The 19,638-nt window shown below is 37.4% G+C and overlaps 2 protein-coding genes across 2 annotated transcripts; both read right to left on the bottom strand.

Moving 5' to 3' along the window:
• Positions 1-2,412: 2,412 nt before the first annotated feature.
• On the bottom strand, positions 2,413-6,235 carry LOC147536457 (ubiquitin-conjugating enzyme E2 35). The gene is made up of 8 exons (XM_086642407.1): positions 5,828-6,235; positions 5,632-5,659; positions 5,427-5,513; positions 4,912-4,970; positions 3,455-3,496; positions 3,300-3,373; positions 2,891-2,988; positions 2,413-2,658 (listed from the first exon to the last, which is right to left on the bottom strand). The coding sequence occupies exons 1-8, from the start codon at positions 5,861-5,863 to the stop codon at positions 2,621-2,623; spliced, it is 462 nt and encodes a 153-aa protein (XP_086498533.1). The 5' UTR covers positions 5,864-6,235; the 3' UTR covers positions 2,413-2,620.
• Positions 6,236-9,579: 3,344 nt separating this feature from the next.
• On the bottom strand, positions 9,580-14,959 carry LOC147536458 (phosphoenolpyruvate carboxylase 1-like). The gene is made up of 11 exons (XM_086641303.1): positions 14,880-14,959; positions 14,535-14,766; positions 13,633-14,024; positions 13,226-13,310; positions 12,845-13,067; positions 12,641-12,744; positions 12,338-12,425; positions 12,004-12,158; positions 10,750-11,748; positions 10,275-10,661; positions 9,580-10,056 (listed from the first exon to the last, which is right to left on the bottom strand). Exons 2-11 carry the CDS (start codon positions 14,697-14,699, stop codon positions 9,760-9,762), a joined length of 2,895 nt encoding a protein of 964 aa, XP_086497429.1. The 5' UTR covers positions 14,700-14,766; positions 14,880-14,959; the 3' UTR covers positions 9,580-9,759.
• Between the last annotated feature and the right edge of the window lie 4,679 nt (positions 14,960-19,638).

Consider the following 19,638-nt stretch of genomic DNA (forward strand, 5'->3'; position numbering starts at 1 on the left):
TTTAGCACGAGTAGCCCACTACTTCACTTTGAGTGCCTTAATGGGTGTTGGGTCTAGGGTTCAAGCATTATGTTCTTGTATTCTTGTTCTTGTAGTAAGAAGAGGTTCCATCAGGGACCAAAGCAGTAGTTAAGCTATCTCTCTCTCTCTCTCACTCAGATTGTTTATTTGTTTTGCTTTAGTAAGTTGATTACAACTTTTCCTTTGAAAGTTTATGTTACTTTTTCGACTCATTACCGAGTTTAACATTTATATTTCAATCACCATTATTAGATCGATATTGATTCATGTTATTTTCTTGTTTAAATTTTATTTAGACGGTAGAAAGAAAATTATATGATTCATTAGGCATTCATATATCTTTTTAGTTTTTCATATAATACCAAAATATATAATTTTAGCGAAGCCATGTAAACAAAGATAGAAAGACAGGGAGAAGAGAATGGTGAGAACTTGGATAATCTATCCTTAAGATATATGATTTGGAAGGGTATTTTGATGAATGATGAAAATTAAACCTATATCTTTTTTCTTGTTCCATATTAAGTTTCGAAAATATTTGATGAATGTGACAATTCAACATTTTTTTAATTTCTCCTTATGAAGTATTAGTTTGATCCTTTTGGTCAACAATTAGAATTTATTGGCAGAAACATATGTTTCTAAATGTTCTTCTCCATTAGAGAAAACAAAGCAAATATAGTTTAGTTATTGTTTGTACTCAAAATGGATTTAAGCATCCAAAAGGTATTTAATGAATGCAAATATAAACAAGTTTTTTTCTCTTTTTCCTAATGAGGTATTGGCTTGGAAGGATTTGTGTTATCTTGGAGGTCCACTTGTTGGTCCAGAAGAACCCAACCAAGTTATGTCTTCCTGGCCAACAATTCGACCTCTTGAGTGGCAAAGGTACTTCGGGAAGTTCTTCTTAAGTGGGGAAAACAAAGGAAAATATAGTCTAGTTGTTGTATTGATTCGAGTTCTTTACATCTTAAATTATTAATACTTATAGAGGTTGTATACTCAAACAGATTTAAGTTGCTGAAAGGCACTTGATGAATGCAAATACTAAACTCTTTTCTCTATTTTTCTTAATGAGGTATTAGTTTGGAAGAATTGATGTCATCTTGAAGGTCGTCTGGTAGGTTAAGAAGTTCCAATCCGAGATAGGTTCTTCTTAGCAAACAATTCCACTTCCAGGATGGCACAATGGCACATACTTCCAAACAATCTTCTTAATTATAGAAAACAAAGAGAAATATAGTTTAGTTGTTGTATTGATTCAAGTCCTTTACATCTTAGATTATTAACACTTAGAGACGTTGTATACTCAAACAAATTTAAGTTTCTGAAAAGCACTTGATGAATACAAATATTAAACTGTTTTCTCTATTTTACTTAATTAAGTATTAGTTTGGAAGAATTGATGTCATCTTGAAGGTCGTCTGGTTGGTTAAGAAGTTTTAAACCGAGTTAGGTTCTTCTTAGCCAACAATTCGACCTCTAGGGTGGCACATACTTCCAAACAGTCTTCTTAATTATGAAAAACAAAGAGAAATATAGTTTAGTTGTTGTATTGGTTTGAGTCCTTTACATCTTTGATTATTAACACTTAAAAATGTTGTATACTCAAATTGATTTAAGTTTTTGAAAGGTACTTGACGAATGCAAATATTAAAATTTTTCTTAATGAGGTATTAGTTTGGAAGAAGTGATGTCATCTTGCAAGTCGTCTGGTTGGTTAAGAAGTTCCAATCCGAATTAGGTTCTTCTTAGCCAACAATTCGACCTCCTAGGTGGCACACACACTTGCAAACGGACTCCTTAATCATGGAAAACAAAGATAAATATCATTTAGTTGTTGTATTAGTTCAAGTCCTCTACATCTTAGATTATTAACACTTAGAGACGTTGTATACTCAAACAAATTTAAGTTTCTGAAAGGCACTTGATGAATGCAAATATTAAACTTTCTTCTCTATTTTTCTTAATTAGGTATTAGTTTGGAAGAATTGATGTCATCTTGCAGGTGGCCTTGTTGGTTAAGAAGTTCCAAACCGAGTTAGGTTCTTCTTAGCCAACAATTCCACCTCCAGGGTGGCACATACTTCCAAACGGTCTTCTTAATTATGGAAAACAAAGAGAAATATAGTTTAGTTGTTGTATTGATTTAAGTCCTTCACATCTTAGATTATTAACAAAAGTTTAGTTGCGGTATCGATTTAAGTCCTTTACATTTATACTTAATCCTAAAACAAAGAAAAATATAGTCTAGCTATCGTATTGACGAGTCCTTACATATATCCTTAGGTTATTAACACTTCAAGATATTGCATCCTTTCACACCCCCTACTAGCAACAGTTACATATAAAACCAAGGAGAGAGTATTCAAGTTCAATAAAACACAGGCAGGCTAAAATGCTATTTTAATTATGAAGAACAGGCTCACAATGAGAGTAAATATTAGACAACAGCTAGTAATGATCTTTTCACAATAATGACATTTGTTCTTTTGTCCGTATTTTGAAAACGATCCCATCTAGCTTCACTTTTCTGATCTTATATTGCGTTAATCGTTGTTTGCACTAACATTTAGGTTCCTTCACAGCCATCTTGCTCTCATGCGCCACTAGCATAAAGACGAGTCCACTCTTTTGCTGCAAGTAAAGGATAAGATTACTATTACGAGATGAAAAGTGAACAGGAAAACCCTTTTCTTAGGGTTGTGTTGGTTTTCCTCTAATCGTCTATATATAAACATACTAAGTTGAACTGTCGAGCCCAACTTTAATTTGGTCAGTACAAATGCAGCTAAACCAACAAAGCGGCGTGTCTAAAATATAAGAAAGCCTTTTAGATCCATGGCAACGTAGACAGGGCATCAAGTACCTGTTTCAACTGCTTCAACCTCATTAGCTTTCCAATGCTTAGCGACATTTTCAGAGAGCGGATCATCTGGGTTTGGAGCACTTAGAAGTGCTTGAATACTGGGCATAGTAAGAAAAGGTGAAAGTGAACAAACAGAAAATCAATCGCTTCATAAAGGTAACAGCTGAATATTTCTTTTTGTCTATTAGGAAGTAGTCGGAAAACATCAACCAGTGTAGTCGGTTTTCACGAGAATTAGGAAATGGTGCTAAAACTTGCAGATATACTCAGTAAATCTATTAAACACACTCTTAACTCTGCATTGAAAACATAGTACTCCAGCAACATTCTCAGGAAATAATACGAGTCCTTGTTACAGTATATGTATTGGCTAGATGCTTGTTTATTAGATCACTAAAGGGTCATGTACCTGAGGAGTACAGTTCGAATCTGGAGAGCAGGACTCCATTTATCTTTCAGAATATCAAGACATATCCTTCCAAGCTGCATATTTCACTTTTCAGTTTAGGCAAAATATAGTATTGGAATAAAAGTTTAGAGAATGATGTTAGAAGAAGCACTTGCCTTGTCAATATTCGGATGGTAAATTTTGGTCAGAAAGCGGACCTATCTCAATGACAACCAACAAATACAAAAATAGTTAAGTCAAAGTGAATTTAATACTAGAAAAGCACGTGACTCTACATCAGGAGGCAAGTTCAGGTTGGTGCAATTGGTTCCATCGGCAATATGACTAATCCATCCGATACTTAGTATGTCTAATAACTATTGAAAAAGAAAACTGTTCTCCCTAGATTTCCAGTAGGAATCATTACTACCTTAATTTTCTCAATTTAACAGCAAAAAGGATTTCAAATGTAAGCCTAAAGTTATAACTTATAACAAATGTCAATCGAGTCAAAGAGGGAAAAAACAAAAACTACGGGTAAAGAAGTATATAAAGCCCTGCCATATAAAAAAATGTCTCATAAGGACAACATCGATGAAATCACAAAATAACCAGTGAGTTTTCACGTAGTTACGCGCATACCCGCAAATGCGCTAAAAAATGGGCAAGCTTGACGTGCTTGACAAAATACAATGAGTTTTCTTCCAAGTACAGATTAGTTAGCGTGCGTGAGGATATGTGCATAATTAAGCGAAATTTACTAGTTAGTTTATACTTTCACCCCTGCTGTCCTTACGATGCATTTTCAAATGCACTAGCACCTTACACTCATTTACCCTAGCTCTTGTCATTTTACTTACTGATTTTCTTAAGTACGACATTGTCATGATAATGCCTAATTCCTTGAGTAGCGATGATGGCATGCAATTTTCCGGAAAAGGGCAACAAACCAGGCATAGACAAAGTCTAGCACAATTGCAATAACAATTTTAAGGAAAACAAGATCCCCATACATTTTACAGTAACCAAGACTTTCAAATGATCTGGGTAACTTAAAAATCCCGAGTCCTTGTCTATTAAGGAAAGGTAACATATGCTAGTTGTAAACCAATAATAAACCCCCAAAACCCTATCCTAATCGAGTTTTTGTTGCATATCCAATAAAAATAGAAAATGAAAGTAAGGCACAACAAGAAGCTCAAATCCCAGCACAATCATAAATTTAAAGGAAGGCACAAAAGCCTCGTATTTGATGAACCAAAATCTTTCTTATACTTGGAGTACATCATTAATCCCAAATTTTAGTTTATTGGTTAAAGATAGGAAACAATAAACAAAGATAGGTTCTTTAGCAATTAGCATGCTTGTTTTTTCTCTGGGAAAAGGCAAGATTCGACTTTGGTCTCCTCGATGGAGAGATATACATGTTCCTACTCAAGTAAAGTGGAATTCACAAAACGGGAAATTCTTTAGCAAGCTTGTTTATCTATGGTAGTAAGACATAGTTAAGCTAGGATTCTATTTCCTAAAAAATGCCAATTGTCGAAGAAAATATAATGTAGTAAATACAGAAACGTAATATTTTAATCAGGTGAAAGACTACAACAAAATTTTCTAGTAAGTGATGGAGTACCTTAGGCGCCGCCATGGGATATTCTTCAGGCAAAAACAGCTCCAACTTGAAGACACCGCCTGTAAAGGATACCAAGAATCAAACAAGTGCTACATTACAAATTTAAAGCAGACAACAATGGGCAAATTAAACATGTAGTGAACATATTAAACTGCAGGTAGTGAGCAGCAAAATTAATCGACACAAGAACTAAACAAAATTATGTTCAAGCACGATTTATCACTTCGTAACCAGAGTATAGACAAAGATAGTCGTAACAATCACAATTAATCATATCACATTCAATTTCATTTATACCAGGATTAATCATAATAAGTATTATCAGAATAGATTTCCTTCATGTGCAAGCATAAGCTTTTTCCCCTGTGCGAATCGATCCACTAAGCAAACTAATTTCTCATACAGATCAAAAAGGCAAAAGAGCTAGATGCATGCAATTATCATAAAACAATTAAAAAAAACCCTAACATATATGCAGCAGCATCCCCCCCCCCCCCAAAAAAATACCCATTTACCTTCATAAGGAGATTGAGATGGCCCAAGAATCATAACATTGAAATATCTCATGTTATCTTCTGAAGGAGAAGCACTAATTCCAGGAGCTACAATATCACAAAAATAATTGTTCAAGAACATTATTACAAGTAACAAAAGATTATGATTCTCTAATTAAACTAAATATATAACTAATCCACTGAGAGAGAAATAAAATAGAGAGACCTGGTTCACTAAGAAGTCGTTGTGTTTCCTGTTGGAACACATAATTAGTTAATCAAAGAGAAAATTAGAATAAAAGAAACCCTAAAAACGGAAGAAACGAAGGTAAATGAAATCAAGAAAAGAAAAGCTCAATCAAAGAAGGTTCTTAATGGGGGAATTCAATGAGGGATCGAAATGAAAAGATCGAGACAGATACCTTGATGATCCTTCTTGGTAGATTACTATTCGCCATGAGACAAGATTAAGAACAAACAGAAGAGATAGTGGCTGGCGTGAGAGAAAGTAGTTGTCACTTTGGTCAGTAGAATTCTCCCCAAAAAATAATAGAATTGAAGGAGAGAAATCTTTTCTAAGTGTTCCTTTATACATGGGTGGGAATCGGGGCGGGTTGGGTGACCACAGGCTTACTCCCCAAAAAATAACAGACCGGAACTCCGGCGAAGGGAAACCCCCTTCGCCGGAGTTTAGAGAGAGAGAGAGAGAGAGAGATGTGAGAGAAATTTTTTTTTTTTCTTTTTTTTCATGGTCGCCGGCCGGAAAATTTTCCGGCCGGCGACGTATCGGAGAAGAGAGAGAAGATGAGGTGGAGGGAGAGAAGTGAGGTGGAGAGAGAGAGAGCTGAGGTGGAGAAGCTATTTTGCTTTCCCCCTAAATAAAATTGTCAAACAAAATTGACCAATTTTTTACCAAGTCTTCACACCCCGGAAACTATTTAGCTTTCCCCAAAGCGCTGGCCTTCTCCCCAAAAAATAATAGAATTGAAGGAGAGAAATCTTTTCTAAGTGTTCCTTTATACATGGGTGGGAATCGGGGCGGGTTGGGTGACCACAGGCTTACTCCCTCACCGGATTGTCCCAGTCTGGGATTCTGGAATGTTATGTCCATTAAAGTTATCGGGCGAGTAATGTTCTAAATCCTACTGTCTCAAACTCGTCTAAACCCATCAAATCTTTCGAATTTATAGGGTATCAAGCGATTTTGAGTGCACTATCCAAAATGAGTGTACCATTATGCGATACTCAAGTGAGAAACATTACTTTTAGGAATATCTAACTTCAAATGGTAGGACTTAAACCGCAGAGTCAAAGATGTCACTAAAATAATAGAATTGAAGGAGAGAAATCTTTTCTAAGTGTTCCTTTATATATGGGTGGGAATCGGGGCGGGTTGGGTGACCACAGGCTTACTCCCTCAGCAGATCGTCCCAGTCTGGGATTCTGGAATGTTATGTCCATTAAAGTTATCGGGCGAGTAATGTTCTAAATCCTACTGTCTCAAACTCGTCTAAACCCATCAAATCTTTCGAATTTAAAATTTTGAAGTTTGTGAAGAAAGTGATTAAATAATGGAAGTGAAGAAAGTGATTAAATAATGGAAGTGAATTTTGAAGAAAGTGATTAAATAACCGCAGAGTCAAAGATGTCACTTGAGTATAAGTTAGATGTCACCTTCAGACGTTGTCGACATGAATGCAATGATGTCAAGAGAAGTAGATCACTTAAGCTTACTGGTATTTGAAGAAGATGACTGATATTTGAAGAAGTGGAAAAAGAACAAGATGATGATATATCAAGAGATGAAAAAGAAGATGACGTTATATTTGAAGAAGATGATGATATATGATGATAAAGATGACTTAGCAAGCTCCCTTCGCATAAGTGTAGAAAATGATGATAATCGTAGGAGAGAGAATGGCTGAGTTTGTGTGAAGAGAGAAAAAGGTTGGGCTTCTGTGAAGAGAGAGAGAGAGAGAGAGAGAGAGATTGCCACTGATTTTTCTCTAACAGTGTCGTGCTTATTGAATTTGGCTAAACCCCCACCTTGACAGGCAACTCGGTTGGTTCGCGAAATGAGATCATTACTAGGTGTCCACCGCGTCCTACGGATGCGGTAGATCCCTTTTGGCTAACGCCTTATGAGGCATGCAAACGTTCTCATCAAAGTAACCTAATCTTAAAAAAACTATTGATAAATAAAACTAAGAAATACACCAAGAGATTAGGAAGGATGGATTGAATCTAACTATAAGAAATGTAATTACTATTCGTAGTCAATTTCCAAAGAAAAAAAAAAGAGAGAAAGAAATGGAAAACAAATAAATGAGTTGCTAGAAGAAAATAATTTGGGGTATATATAATTTGGTGAAATAATCGTGAGAGGATAACCGTCTGAATAAAACATGGGAGAATATCAAAGGAAGTTGTGATTTAGTGGTTTTCAAATTCAATTTAGTGAAATACCCGTGAGAGGATAAAATAAGGCCAGCGCTTTGGGGAAAGCTAAATAGTTTCCGGGGTGTGAAGACTTGGTCAAAAATTGGTCAGTTTTGTTTGACAATTTTATTTAGGGGGAAAGCAACATAGCTTCTCCACCTCAACTCTCTCTCTCTCTCCACCTCAGCTCTCTCTCTCTCCACCTCACCTCACTCTCTCTCCACCTCACCTCACCTCACCTCACTCTCTCTCCACCTCACCTCACTCTCTCTCCACCTCACCTCTTTATCTTCTCCGATATTCCGGCGGGCGACCATGAAAAAAAAAAATTCACTCTCTCTCTCTCTAGAAACTCCTGCGAAGGGGTTTCCCTTCGCCGGAGTTCCGGTCTGTTGAAGAACAGACCGATCTGGTCTGTTCTTTAACAGGCCAGTTCCGGAAAATTTTCCGGCCGGCGACCTAAGAAGACAAAGAGGAGGTGGAGAGAGAGTGAGGTGAGGTGGAGAGAGAGTGAGGTGAGGTGGAGTGTTTTTTTTTTATCTCCCCTTAAAATTTATTTCCCGGAAAATTTCTAAAATTCTACATATTCCCTTTAAAATTTCACACCCCGGAAACTATTTAGCTTTCCCCAAAGCGCTGGCCTAAAATAATCGTGAGAGAGTTATTGGATAAAAGAAAAACTAACCGTGAGAAAATAAAGGATGTAGTTACATACAAAAAGTTTATTTATTTATTGACATTAATATCCTTTTTTGTTTATTCTATTTACATAACTATACTTTATATCGTCCATTGGATCTAATCGAAAGTAAATCTCCCAAAGAAAATACTCCGATCATTCATGTTTAGAGGGAGATAAACCAGGACATCGGACTACCTCTCAAAGATGCAGCCAACCAATGCGACAATTGAGATGCAACCGGAAACGTTTTCGGAAGAGCTGAAGAAAATTATAAGTGATGACAAGATAGGTGTAATCAAAATTCCGCAGACTTAATTTTGTTTTCATCGTAATTCCATTGTATTAGTTCTTTATTTCAGTTGATTTAAATGATTTAGTAGCAGTGTAAAAGGTCGGTCCTTCAACTCGTTGACAATTTCAAATAAAAAATGTTCAGTTATATAGGAGGGGGAGAGAGAGAAAATGGAAAGAGATGTTTACTTATAGAGGGGTAAAATTGAAAGAATGAATCATTTTTTGCCTGGGATTTGGTATATGCACATCTAAATACTGTTAATCGAAATTAAGCAAATCTAACCTGTTCAATGTGGTCCTGACCTAAAACTAGATTTAGGGTTTACTTCTAAAATGTCGATGACAATAGATGGGACTTTTAACACAATCTAGACGATCAAATGATTTCGACCCTCCAAACTAAAACGCTGAAGGAGCGGGGATCGAAATACTAGTTTTTTTTTTGGAAATTGACTACAATCAACGATAGTCATTACATTTGGCATTGATACATCAAGGAGGTGATAAGCGCGATAACCGCCCTAATAATCCCAATCCCAATTCAAATAACCAAAGATTCCACCTTCTCTGAGATGAGATTCGATCTTGGGACCTCCAGGGCTTTTTGAAGTTTATGTCAACACCTTGGAACCACTTGGGCTACAACTATTGACGATCAAAATACTAGTTAAAAGCATAAACGTGGCTGAGCCATGTCAAGGGGTAGGGCCATTTTCGTGTTCATGTCAGGCCGAAATAGCACTTTTAAAATAAAATATATGCAACTAAATAGCACTTCATTTGTTTATAACATTAAAGAAGACAGTCCGTACTGTTAGAAGGGGAAGAACTTGAAAATAAATAATAGGTCATACAACAAGATGCATGTAAACCAAAACCTAACCTTACCACCATTACCCATTACCCTTTTATGCATGTAAATGGAAGGACCAACATGCTTCAACCAGTGTTCTGCATTCCTGCAGCAATACCTTTCATGGTTAAGATAAGAGTGTCTTCGAGACCAGGAGCATATTCGCTCGTCGGGTTGAGCTTCACTAGCTCTGCTGCAGGCTTGCTATCTTCCGAGATATCTTTCGATAGGTGAGGCCTCAACTTGACATGGTAGCTTGGGTCACGGATTCGTTTTAGTGTATAGGCTTGGCATACATTTAGCGTTGTTATGTATGAATGACGGAGTCGGAGTCTCTGTTTCAAGTAAGGGTCCCCTTCGAGAAGATCCCTGTGACCTGCAATCTGCAGACACAAAAAAAAGGAGACTAAATCAATTTCCTTTAGTTCAAAGAATTAAACCTAAGGGTCAAATTGTTCATTACATAATTGCTTATTTTATATAGGAACATGGGCCGAAAACCCAAAATTGTGATTAAAGAAAAAGTCCGGAGTCAATTTCGAAACTCAGAACATTGGGTTTAACAGACAAATGATAAAAAGTCCGGAGGAGTTCAATTTACCTTAAGGAGATAACTTTTTGTTTCTTCAAAATCAGCTCTTAATCGTTCTCCAAATGACCAAAGGTCTTTCGAGACTAGTAGCTTGTCGTATAAAGCAGCAATACCTGGGTCTCCCTTAGCAAACACCATTTCAACCAAGTCAATTGTCACTCTGAAGAATGGCCACTCATTGTACATTGCTTGGAGCATCTGTAGGTTCTTGATGTCCTTCTTGATGACATTCTTGAATGCAGCTCCAAAGCCGAGCCATACAGGAAGATGAAATCTTGTCTGAGTCCATGCGAAGATCCATGGAATAGCACGAAGTGATTCAATTCCACCACTAGGCTTTCGTTTTGATGGACGACTTCCAATATTCATCCGACCATATTCAAGCTCTGGTGTCGCCTGAAATGATAAACAAATGTTTGTTAGTCACGGAAGAAGTAGTTCCTTGATAGGAAAATAAAATACATGGATATTGCAGAAGACATACAAGGCGGAAGTATTCAACGAATCGAGGCTCCTTGAAGACTATAGAACGATATTCCTCAGTAGCAATGACACCCATCTCATCCATGAGTTCACGCCATTCCGGCTTCGGTGATACCGGAGGGTGCATCCCATGCTCAAGCGTGGCAGCCGTGAAACGTTGAAGTGTTCTAAAACACAAGTGTTCTTCTCCAAAAGATTGTTCAATAACTTCACCTTGAACTGTCACTCGAAGTGAGCCGTGAACTGTATCTGGTGGTTGAGATAGTATAGCAAGATGTGTAGGCCCACCTCCTCTTCCGACAGTCCCACCTCGACCATGAAACATCGTCAGCTTGATTCCAAATTCTTTAGCAACTTTTACTAAATCCTCTTGTGCTTTATATAACTGCCAAGCTGCTGAGAGTCGTCCGGCATCTTTCCCAGAATCTGAATACCCAATCATAACTTCTTGTTTTCCGTCAATTCTGTCTCTATACCAATCTACGGAGAAGAGACGGGCCATGGCAGAAGGAGCAGCTTCTAGATCAGCAAGCTTTTCGAATAATGGCACAACTCTTAATGGCTTCTTCACGTGGCACTCACGTTGTAGGAGCTCCACGGCAAGAACATCTGACGGAGACGTCGCCATTGAGATGATATATGCTCCAAAGTTATCAGAAGGGAGTTCAGCTAAGACATGGAATGTGTCTAAAACATCGGAAACTTCCTCTGTTTTTGGAAGATCAGGCCCAAAAAGTGGTCGTTTTCCACGAAGTTCAGAAAGGAGCCACTCCTGGCGACGTTCCTCAGACCATTCTCTATACGATCCAATGCCAAGGTGATTTGTGATAGCATCCATAACATCTGTGTGCCTATCCGATTCTTGCCTTATATCAAGTCTAACAAGTGAGAGACCAAAGGTAGAAACTTGACGTAGAAAATCAAGGAGGCTACCGTCAGCAATTGACCGGTCACCAGAAGCGCAAAGAGATCTGTAACAAAGCTCAAGAGGTTCCAAGAACTGCATAATATAGAAGAAACAGGATTCACTTAATACAGAATTCAGCTTACTATTAAGAACAAGACGCATAGCATGTATTTTTAACATTTATCGTGCTACTTCATTCTCAAGAATGACATATTTAAAAGGATATAGTCGTCAATCGTTACAAATACGGTCTTGGATTTCCGGCATAGGTATAAAGACTGAGCTTCTTTACCCAATATTGAAGGGGGTGAAAATATGAAGTTAACAAACATGAAAGGAAAGTATCACCTGATCAATGCTGGTATAAGTCGCTTCCTCGGGAATTTCAGACACATTACTAGACAATAAATGTCGAGCACGTTCTCGAGTCTGATAAAGCTTGTCTCTGACATCACCTAGTATAACACGGTAAGGCTCGCTCGGAGGAACTTGTTTCCAAAATTCTGCAACCACAAAAAATAAGGGCATATCAATAAACGACATATATGAATAACATTATCTATAAAACCCATAAAACAATGTGAACTACAAAAGTGAAGAAACTCTCGATTCAGAAACAATGATGATCCAAGTCTAATTGCGCAAGGTTTTCTAATCGAAAAGCATAGATAGTATAACACACCTATGTAATGTTTGGAGTCTTTCCTGAATGTCGTTTGGAGTTCATCGGCACGGACACGAAGCTCCTCACTGCAACGCCATGTAGACAACTGCACAAATAGACCGTTAAAGAAAATTAGTATGATAACAAAGGGATGGGTCAGAAAGAAGTGCATTGTCGAATTTTCCAAATCTCAAATAGCCCAAGGACCCATGTATGTACAGACGACAAAAGGATAAAGCAAAATCATGGCCACGGAGAGCTTGAAACAACTATTAAGAGGGTGAATTAATATTGCTTAAAAGGAAGCTTTGTTATCTATACCTCAAACATAAGCTCCTCTATTTGGGAATAATACAAATTAGCAGCCATCATTCTGGCCAACAAGCACACATCTCTCGTGACTTCCGGTGTGACCCTAGGATTTCCTGCAACTCATATAAAATAGACTTTAGCAAGAAAGTTAAGACATTAGAAGCATATAAACCATATTTCCAGTAACCATCAAGTAGTGATCAAAGATGATACCATCTCGGTCACCGCCCATCCAAGAAGAAAACTGAATGAGAGGAGCATTGTAGGGAAGACGCTCGTTTATGCCTAAATTCTTCAATGCTGTATCAAGTCGCCGTAAAAATTTCGGGACACCCTTCCAAATTGTCTCATGGAAGTAACTCATTCCTGCCCTCATTTCATCTTGAGGAGTAGGAGGGGTCCTACGGATTTCATCAGTACGAAATGCAGCTTGAATCTGCAGAATACAATGGGAGAAAACACATGATCAACAAATGTCATATTCAAATCCAAATTCAAATTCAAATTCGACAAGCTTGTCCACGTAAAATCTACTTGAAAAACGCAGTAGCCGAATCTAACAAGTAATCTTAAACTAATATTAACGAAGTTTACCTCTCTCTGAAGAGCTTCATCAAGTTCCTGCTTATCGTCAGGAGTAATATCCTTTGCATATAACTGGGCCAAGCAATTACGAATCCTGCGAGCAAAAGAAACGACCATATAGTTTACAAAAGACCAATATAAATAAATCTTGGAAAACAATAAAATGAGAGACATCCATTAATACAAGCTATGAGATTTTAATGGATGGATGGAAAATATAAACAGTGTGATTGTCCCACATCTCTTAGGGGAGCGTCCAGAGCTTGGGTATAGGCGTGACCTCAAGTTTATTAAGTGCCGAGGCTTTTTGAGAGGGCTCGTGGAACCTTCGTAGGAACAAAACTCTACACTCTTGGGATTAAGCGTTGGTGGCACAAGTAGAGACAATATCAGTAATTGCTAGAGCTAGAACAAACCTTCCATGCTTCTGAAGCAAAGACCTTCGAACAGATTGAGTAGGATGAGCGGTAAAAACCAAATCCACAGTTTGATTCTTAAGAGCATCAAAAACTTCTTCCGGCGACTTTTTCAGTTCTACTACAAGTCTCTTGAGTGTTTCTTCAATATCTGATTCAGTTGTTGCTGAATTCTCGTCGGCAAAATCCCCTTTTTTAAGCTTGATTCTTCGCCTATACGCAATTTGAACCTCCTCCGCCAAGTTAGCCAAGTTAAGCATATGAGAGAAAGATTTAGCAACAACAATTGAATCCCCAGGATCCAAACTTGTTAACACACTTCCAAGCTCTTCGAGCGTCTTAGGATCTTTCTTCCCCTCATACTCGGCCGAAAGCTCATATAGTTCTTGAACCTAAGAAACATGAAACATGACTAACCATAAGTACATCAACAATGTATGTAGATAGTTCGAATCGAAATCAATTACGTCATTTTCTTCAGCACTATGAAATAGATTCTCTGTTTCTTCATGCCAAGTTCTATGGGCAGTCAATATTAACCGAAAAAATCGAAACCCATTGTCAATATTGATCAAAAAATTGAAACCCATTATCAATATTTGGGTGAGTATTCACCATTCTATCTCAAAGAAGGGATTAGAAACATTTCTTCAAGAACCCTAAAAAAACATGATAAATTCATAATGTTAAGTTTGCGGTGATCCAACTCATAACCAATTGGCAATGAGTGGAGATAACCTATACATTATATTCTTGTTTGCTAGTTACCCTTTCTCCCACGTGGGACTATTCTCACACATAAGAAGCATCAACCACATTGAAGTGGGTAGTGGTTCAATAGTGAATTTTAAGTAAAATCTATAGAGAGAGAGAGAGAGAGAGAGAGAGAGAGAGAGACATACAGTTTGTTTGATATCATCTCCATGCAAATCTTGAAGAATGTCAAGAAAGCTATCAAGAAGCAAAGCATCATACTCCACAAGTTTGTCATCTTCTGATACTTTCCCAGGAACCAAAAGCCTCAATTGAGCATCTATTGATGCCAGTTTTTCTAAGTTACGAGCCATTCCTTTCTTCTAACCACTTCCCTTTCTCTCTCTAAACTCTCCTTCCTCAGTACTCAGTCCTCTCTTCCTGCAATTACATACAAAACAGAGAAAACTGTTCAGTGTTGAGAGAGATAAAGAACAGAACAGATGAAACTTGTGATAAAGCAAAATGGGGAAGATTTGAAGTGGGTTTTAGACCTTATGATGTTTTTGTTTGAAGATTGGATTCACATAGGAAGATAGATGAAATGGGTAGTTGAGAAGACCTCAGACAAAGACTAGTAAAAGTCCACTCATAGTGCTTCTCTTTATACTTCACACTTGATACTCCCAACTACATTGTGTTCACAGGTTTCACAAGAATATCCCTTATGGATACCAAAAGCAAAATTTGGATTTTCCTTATCTTAATTACATCAACTACCATAGCCTAATGCTATTTAGTGGTCCACCACCCTTTGGTGTAGCAGTTGGAAACATCTCTTCAGTCCATGAGGTCGTGAGATCGAGTCTTGGTTGAAGCAGTTTGCCATCAAGATTTATATCCCATACGATTCAGGCAATATATAAAGTACATATTGTAATAAATTTGTCGGACTTTAGGCCTATTTCATTATGGTTTAAATTAGGCAGTTATCGTGCTCATTACATCTTCATAATGTATCAATGCCTTGTAACGACTAACGTAGCTCGTAGTCGATTTCTTAAAAAAAAAAACTATTTAGTCCAAATTTTGTAGGCGACCACAGGTGGAACGATAACGTGGCCGACTACAATTGGTCAGAGCATTTCTCTCTCCACATGGGCTAACTCACTGAAACCAGCCGCATCACCATTCGGCCCGTGGTCTGTTCCAAAACACAGACCAAATTATACCAATGGACAAAAATCTATTTTCTCCAGTTTAAAATCATAATGACTGACATTTTTTTTGCTTTTGAAGCAGAGGCTTCCGCTAGACTATTTTTCTCGTTCGTCTATTCCAACCAAAATGTTTTATAAGATGCAGTAACCGTTGCTATGCCCCTAACTCCGTCAGACAACCTAAAATGATTCCACTAATATTTCGTGTGCGAAAGAAAATTAAACCTAAATCTTGGCTAACTAAGTGTCCTCTCCTACATATGAATGGGCAAAATAATAAAAGATCAAAAATGGGAGAGGGGCCGGTTACAAGTTCTAAAAGGGGCATACTATCTATTGGATTTCACCTCAATATGAACTCAAAGGACATCTTTCCTTTATAACCTTGTCACTACCTGGTTTCCACCATGTCTCCAATTAATGCACATGCAAAGTTGGAAGAAGCTGCCATTCATTATTTGTCTCTTGTTTTAGATTTGACACTTCACATCAATCCAAAGATGAATCCAAGTACTTGTGCCATAAACATAGAGATAGAGAGAGAAGAAAGTGAAATATTGTGTGGACAAGTATTGTGTGTCTTTGTAAATTGGTTTTGCTCCTAACACTTCTCCTGTAAAAGTGCTATAATTTTTTTTTTTTTATCTTGTAGGAGTTAATGAGTTCAACCTTATCAAGCCAATTTTCTTGAATTTGTGAAGTGGGTATCCAAAATAATACTACCAAAGATTTATTGGCACCACAAAGATTACAAAGGCCACTTTATGCTATAGGCAGCCACACCAAAATCAAACTAATCAAAACCCTTCGGTAATTTTTCGTTAGTGTAATCCACTAAGGCTAGATACATTATGGCTAACACCCTCACCAATGGAATGTTGAAAGTATAGGAGAAGAGCAATGGAAATTTCAGAATCGATAAAACTTGTTCGTTGTGTCGTGGTATGGAGGTCACTGCTTTGAAAGTGATTTCAGAACAATCTTTGTACAAATTGTTTTCTCCGGTCACTTCTCAAGGATTTACCACAACTCACTGTATTCTTCTCGCACTGAAGAAAACAGTAATGGAGATTGTAGAATATAACTAAGTAAACAGAGAGAAGATGATAACTAAATTTCTGTGTGTCTTCTCTGTTGAATTCGACCAGAATTTATAACCACAGAGGAAGACTTAACTGACCAAAAAATGTCGTAGAGAAGATAGGGGAGCCCCCGACCCCCGGAACACGATCCTAAAGCCCAAGCTCGACCACCCCTCGCATGTGTGTACACGTGTGGGAACCCTTCGATACTCCACTTAGTTGTTTACAATGAGTTGTCAAACAATTTATTATAAAGACCAACTAGTTTCACTAGTCCAACTATGTGGGACTTCGAGTTGTGAAGAGTAATGGCTTTGAGTGCCATCCACCCATGTGCTAGCTGGCAAACAAAGGAGTCTTGACTAGTAGCATATGTGTGAAACTCCTCAATTAGTTTCACATCTGATTTAAAAGCCAACATGGAAAAGAAATCGTTTAGCATCCTGATACTTCAATTAGTGAATTAGCCAAGGTAATTAAGTGAGTCGAAAACTAGAGTTTCAGGAACATCCAAGTTTGGGCAGGAGGATGAGAGTTTCTGTTTGTATAGTTAATGCTAGAACTCCAGATACCTCTTACAAGGTGTACACAACTAGGAGGGTTTGCTTTTTGTATGTTACTATAGCTTTAAAACCAAATTTTGAGGCGTTTATAGTCTTAAGTCTGATAGAATGTAAAATATGAAAGTTGTCGAATTTTTTCTTTTGTGGGTTTGAATTGAGTGGTGATATGCCTCATCTACTATTGTACCAAATAAGTCACATTCGTTTTACTAACGAAATACGATGGTTAATCTTCACCTAATTTTTTGAGTCATGTTTTCACTGTGAAAATGAAAAGAGAATTTTATAGGAAAAGAAATATGATAGAAGAGACTTCAAAAAATATACCTACTCCTGAACTAAATAAGAATCAATTGTCCATCGAGAGTGAATAAGTTCATCAAGAGAGAAAGAGAGTTGACTCTGATAATGTCGAAAATAGGTTCTTGGTGATCTTTATGATGATCGAGATGTACGTTAAGATGGTTAATTTTCTCAAGTAATTGATAAAACAAAGTCTGCAAAAGGCAAACAAAACACACCCAAGTTGGTGATGTATTTTTTGTAGTTCTAAGGAAAGAATTCAAAGTCTTGAGTTTGAATGTGACCTCAGCTTTGATCTCTTGTTACAGCAAACCTAATATGCTTATATAGGCTTGGATGAGTTGCAGTTGTGCACGAGTGTGATGATGCAGTGGTAAGACACTGATCTTGATGATAGCCATGTGTGTAAGGTCGTTTGTATGGTAATATAAGATGAGAGTGTATCTTCTAACATTGAATTATTCTCTAACAAATAATGGTTAGTGTGTGCAAAATAGATCTTTGGCGCGGTCTGGCCTACCACCTGAATGCTATTCACTTCATGCATAACAAAGCTCAAGGTGTCGGTCTTTCTGTCGACCTCCCTTTATTGTCCCTCTGACCAGATCAGAGCCAAAGGCAGAGCATGGCTCAGGAGGAGAGGTGAACCGGATCCACCTTCCCTTTTACCTCGAGTCTGTACATGGGTAAAGGTGCCGAGGTGACTGCTGCAGACTTCCCAACTCTGTTTCGAGACTTAAGTAGGGCTTAAGAACAGAGCTGACTCGGATATACGTTCCCTTTTGCCTCGAGGCAATACATGGACCAAGGCGCCGAGGTGACTGTGGTAGACCTCTCTACTCTTTTTGAAACTTAAGCAAGCTGAGGCGCAAAGCTGATTTAGATCCACCTCTTTTGCGTGTTTCTAGACTAGCGCAGGGTTTAAGGTGCCTAGGGAACTCGTGTTGACCTCCCCGGTTAGGGCTCAGGTGGAAGAGCTTTTTTGGATTTACCTCTCTGATGGCGTCGACGAGGGTCTTCTCACGTGCAATCTTGGTTAATCTGTGGACCTCTTGATTTGGTGGAGCCTAATCAATATTTCGATGGGCAGATTCGAAAATGGAGACGTTAATTCTATATAGATCTGGAGTAGGCTTTGGCTTGTAAAGTAATGCCTACTCCTGGCCTACACAAAATCAATTGTCTCCATTATTTCAAGTCAACTCTCTCTCTTTCTCTTGATTGACTTTTTCACTTTTAGGTGATCGTTGATTTCTGTTTAGAGTTAGGATAAGTCTATTTTTCTAGCATCTTCCATCATTTTAGGTGAAAAAATATAGTATTGGTAGAAGGGAGGATATGTCTGCGAAGTGCCGAGGATTTAATTATTCAGAGCTATTCATGCTAGATGGGATTTTAAAGTTTGTTTAAAATCAGATCATAAGATCTTCTGATTTTGAGTGCCACAACTAGTTATATCGAAAAAATCCTTAATACTATGACGGACTATCAATCAATCCCGGTATAAAAGCACTCTGGTTCTTAGATATTATTCTTAATTGTGATGTCCTACTTACTTTGCATTTGATCATGTCGCTATATACTTTGTCGAGTCTCTTTAACCCTATACGGGTCTTGTAAATATTACTTTTTTGGCATTACGTCAATACATATTTAAAAAAAACAATAAGTGTAAAGGAAGACAAAGTATAATTTCAAAGCTAACTAGACCTTGGCACACCATAAAGAAATATATTAAGAGTTGATGAAAGTTATTTTCGATATTTTGGGAAAAAATATATGTTTTTTATGTTTTATACGAAGGAAGAATAGTATTCGATCAATAGAAAATTGCTAAGGCAACAATTGAGCTATTACTTTGCAGCAAAAACAATTAAACTATTACGAACATAAATATTGAGGGTTGCCTCGATATTTTTCTCTCAGCATGGAAATCCAAAGATTCGAACAATCACCTCCATATAGTCAAAACCCATTTTGCAAGGAGAGAAGTATTTGTTTTTCTGATTTTCCCAAGTTCCAATCCACCATGGGATTTAGGTTTAATAATTTTACTTCATTATATCTAATGCATTTCATTAGGTGAAATTCAACACCAAATCATGATATGAATAATATCTAAGGTTTCAAAAAGAAGAACAAAAA

This window comes from Eschscholzia californica, unplaced genomic scaffold, assembly GCF_041429995.1.
Source record: "Eschscholzia californica isolate CP2 unplaced genomic scaffold, dmEscCali1.0.p SCAF_5, whole genome shotgun sequence".
Taxonomy (NCBI): domain Eukaryota; kingdom Viridiplantae; phylum Streptophyta; class Magnoliopsida; order Ranunculales; family Papaveraceae; genus Eschscholzia; species Eschscholzia californica.

What these genes read in the sequence shown, in the direction of transcription:
- LOC147536457 (XM_086642407.1), bottom strand. Translation starts at nt 5,863, where the DNA reads ATGGCGAATAGTAATCTACCAAGAAGGATCATCAAG. An exon ending in TACCAAGAAGGATCATCAAG is followed by an intron (nt 5,660 to 5,827) that starts GTATCTGTCTCG and finishes GTGTTCCAACAG; the next exon opens with GAAACACAACGACTTCTTAG. An exon ending in GGTTGAAGCAGTTGAAACAG is followed by an intron (nt 2,659 to 2,890) that starts GTACTTGATGCC and finishes CTTTACTTGCAG; the next exon opens with CAAAAGAGTGGACTCGTCTT.
- LOC147536458 (XM_086641303.1), bottom strand. Translation starts at nt 14,699, where the DNA reads ATGGCTCGTAACTTAGAAAAACTGGCATCAATAGATGCTCAATTGAGG. An exon ending in TTGCTTCAGAAGCATGGAAG is followed by an intron (nt 13,311 to 13,632) that starts GTTTGTTCTAGC and finishes TTTTGCTCGCAG; the next exon opens with GATTCGTAATTGCTTGGCCC. An exon ending in CTTATACCAGCATTGATCAG is followed by an intron (nt 11,749 to 12,003) that starts GTGATACTTTCC and finishes TATATTATGCAG; the next exon opens with TTCTTGGAACCTCTTGAGCT.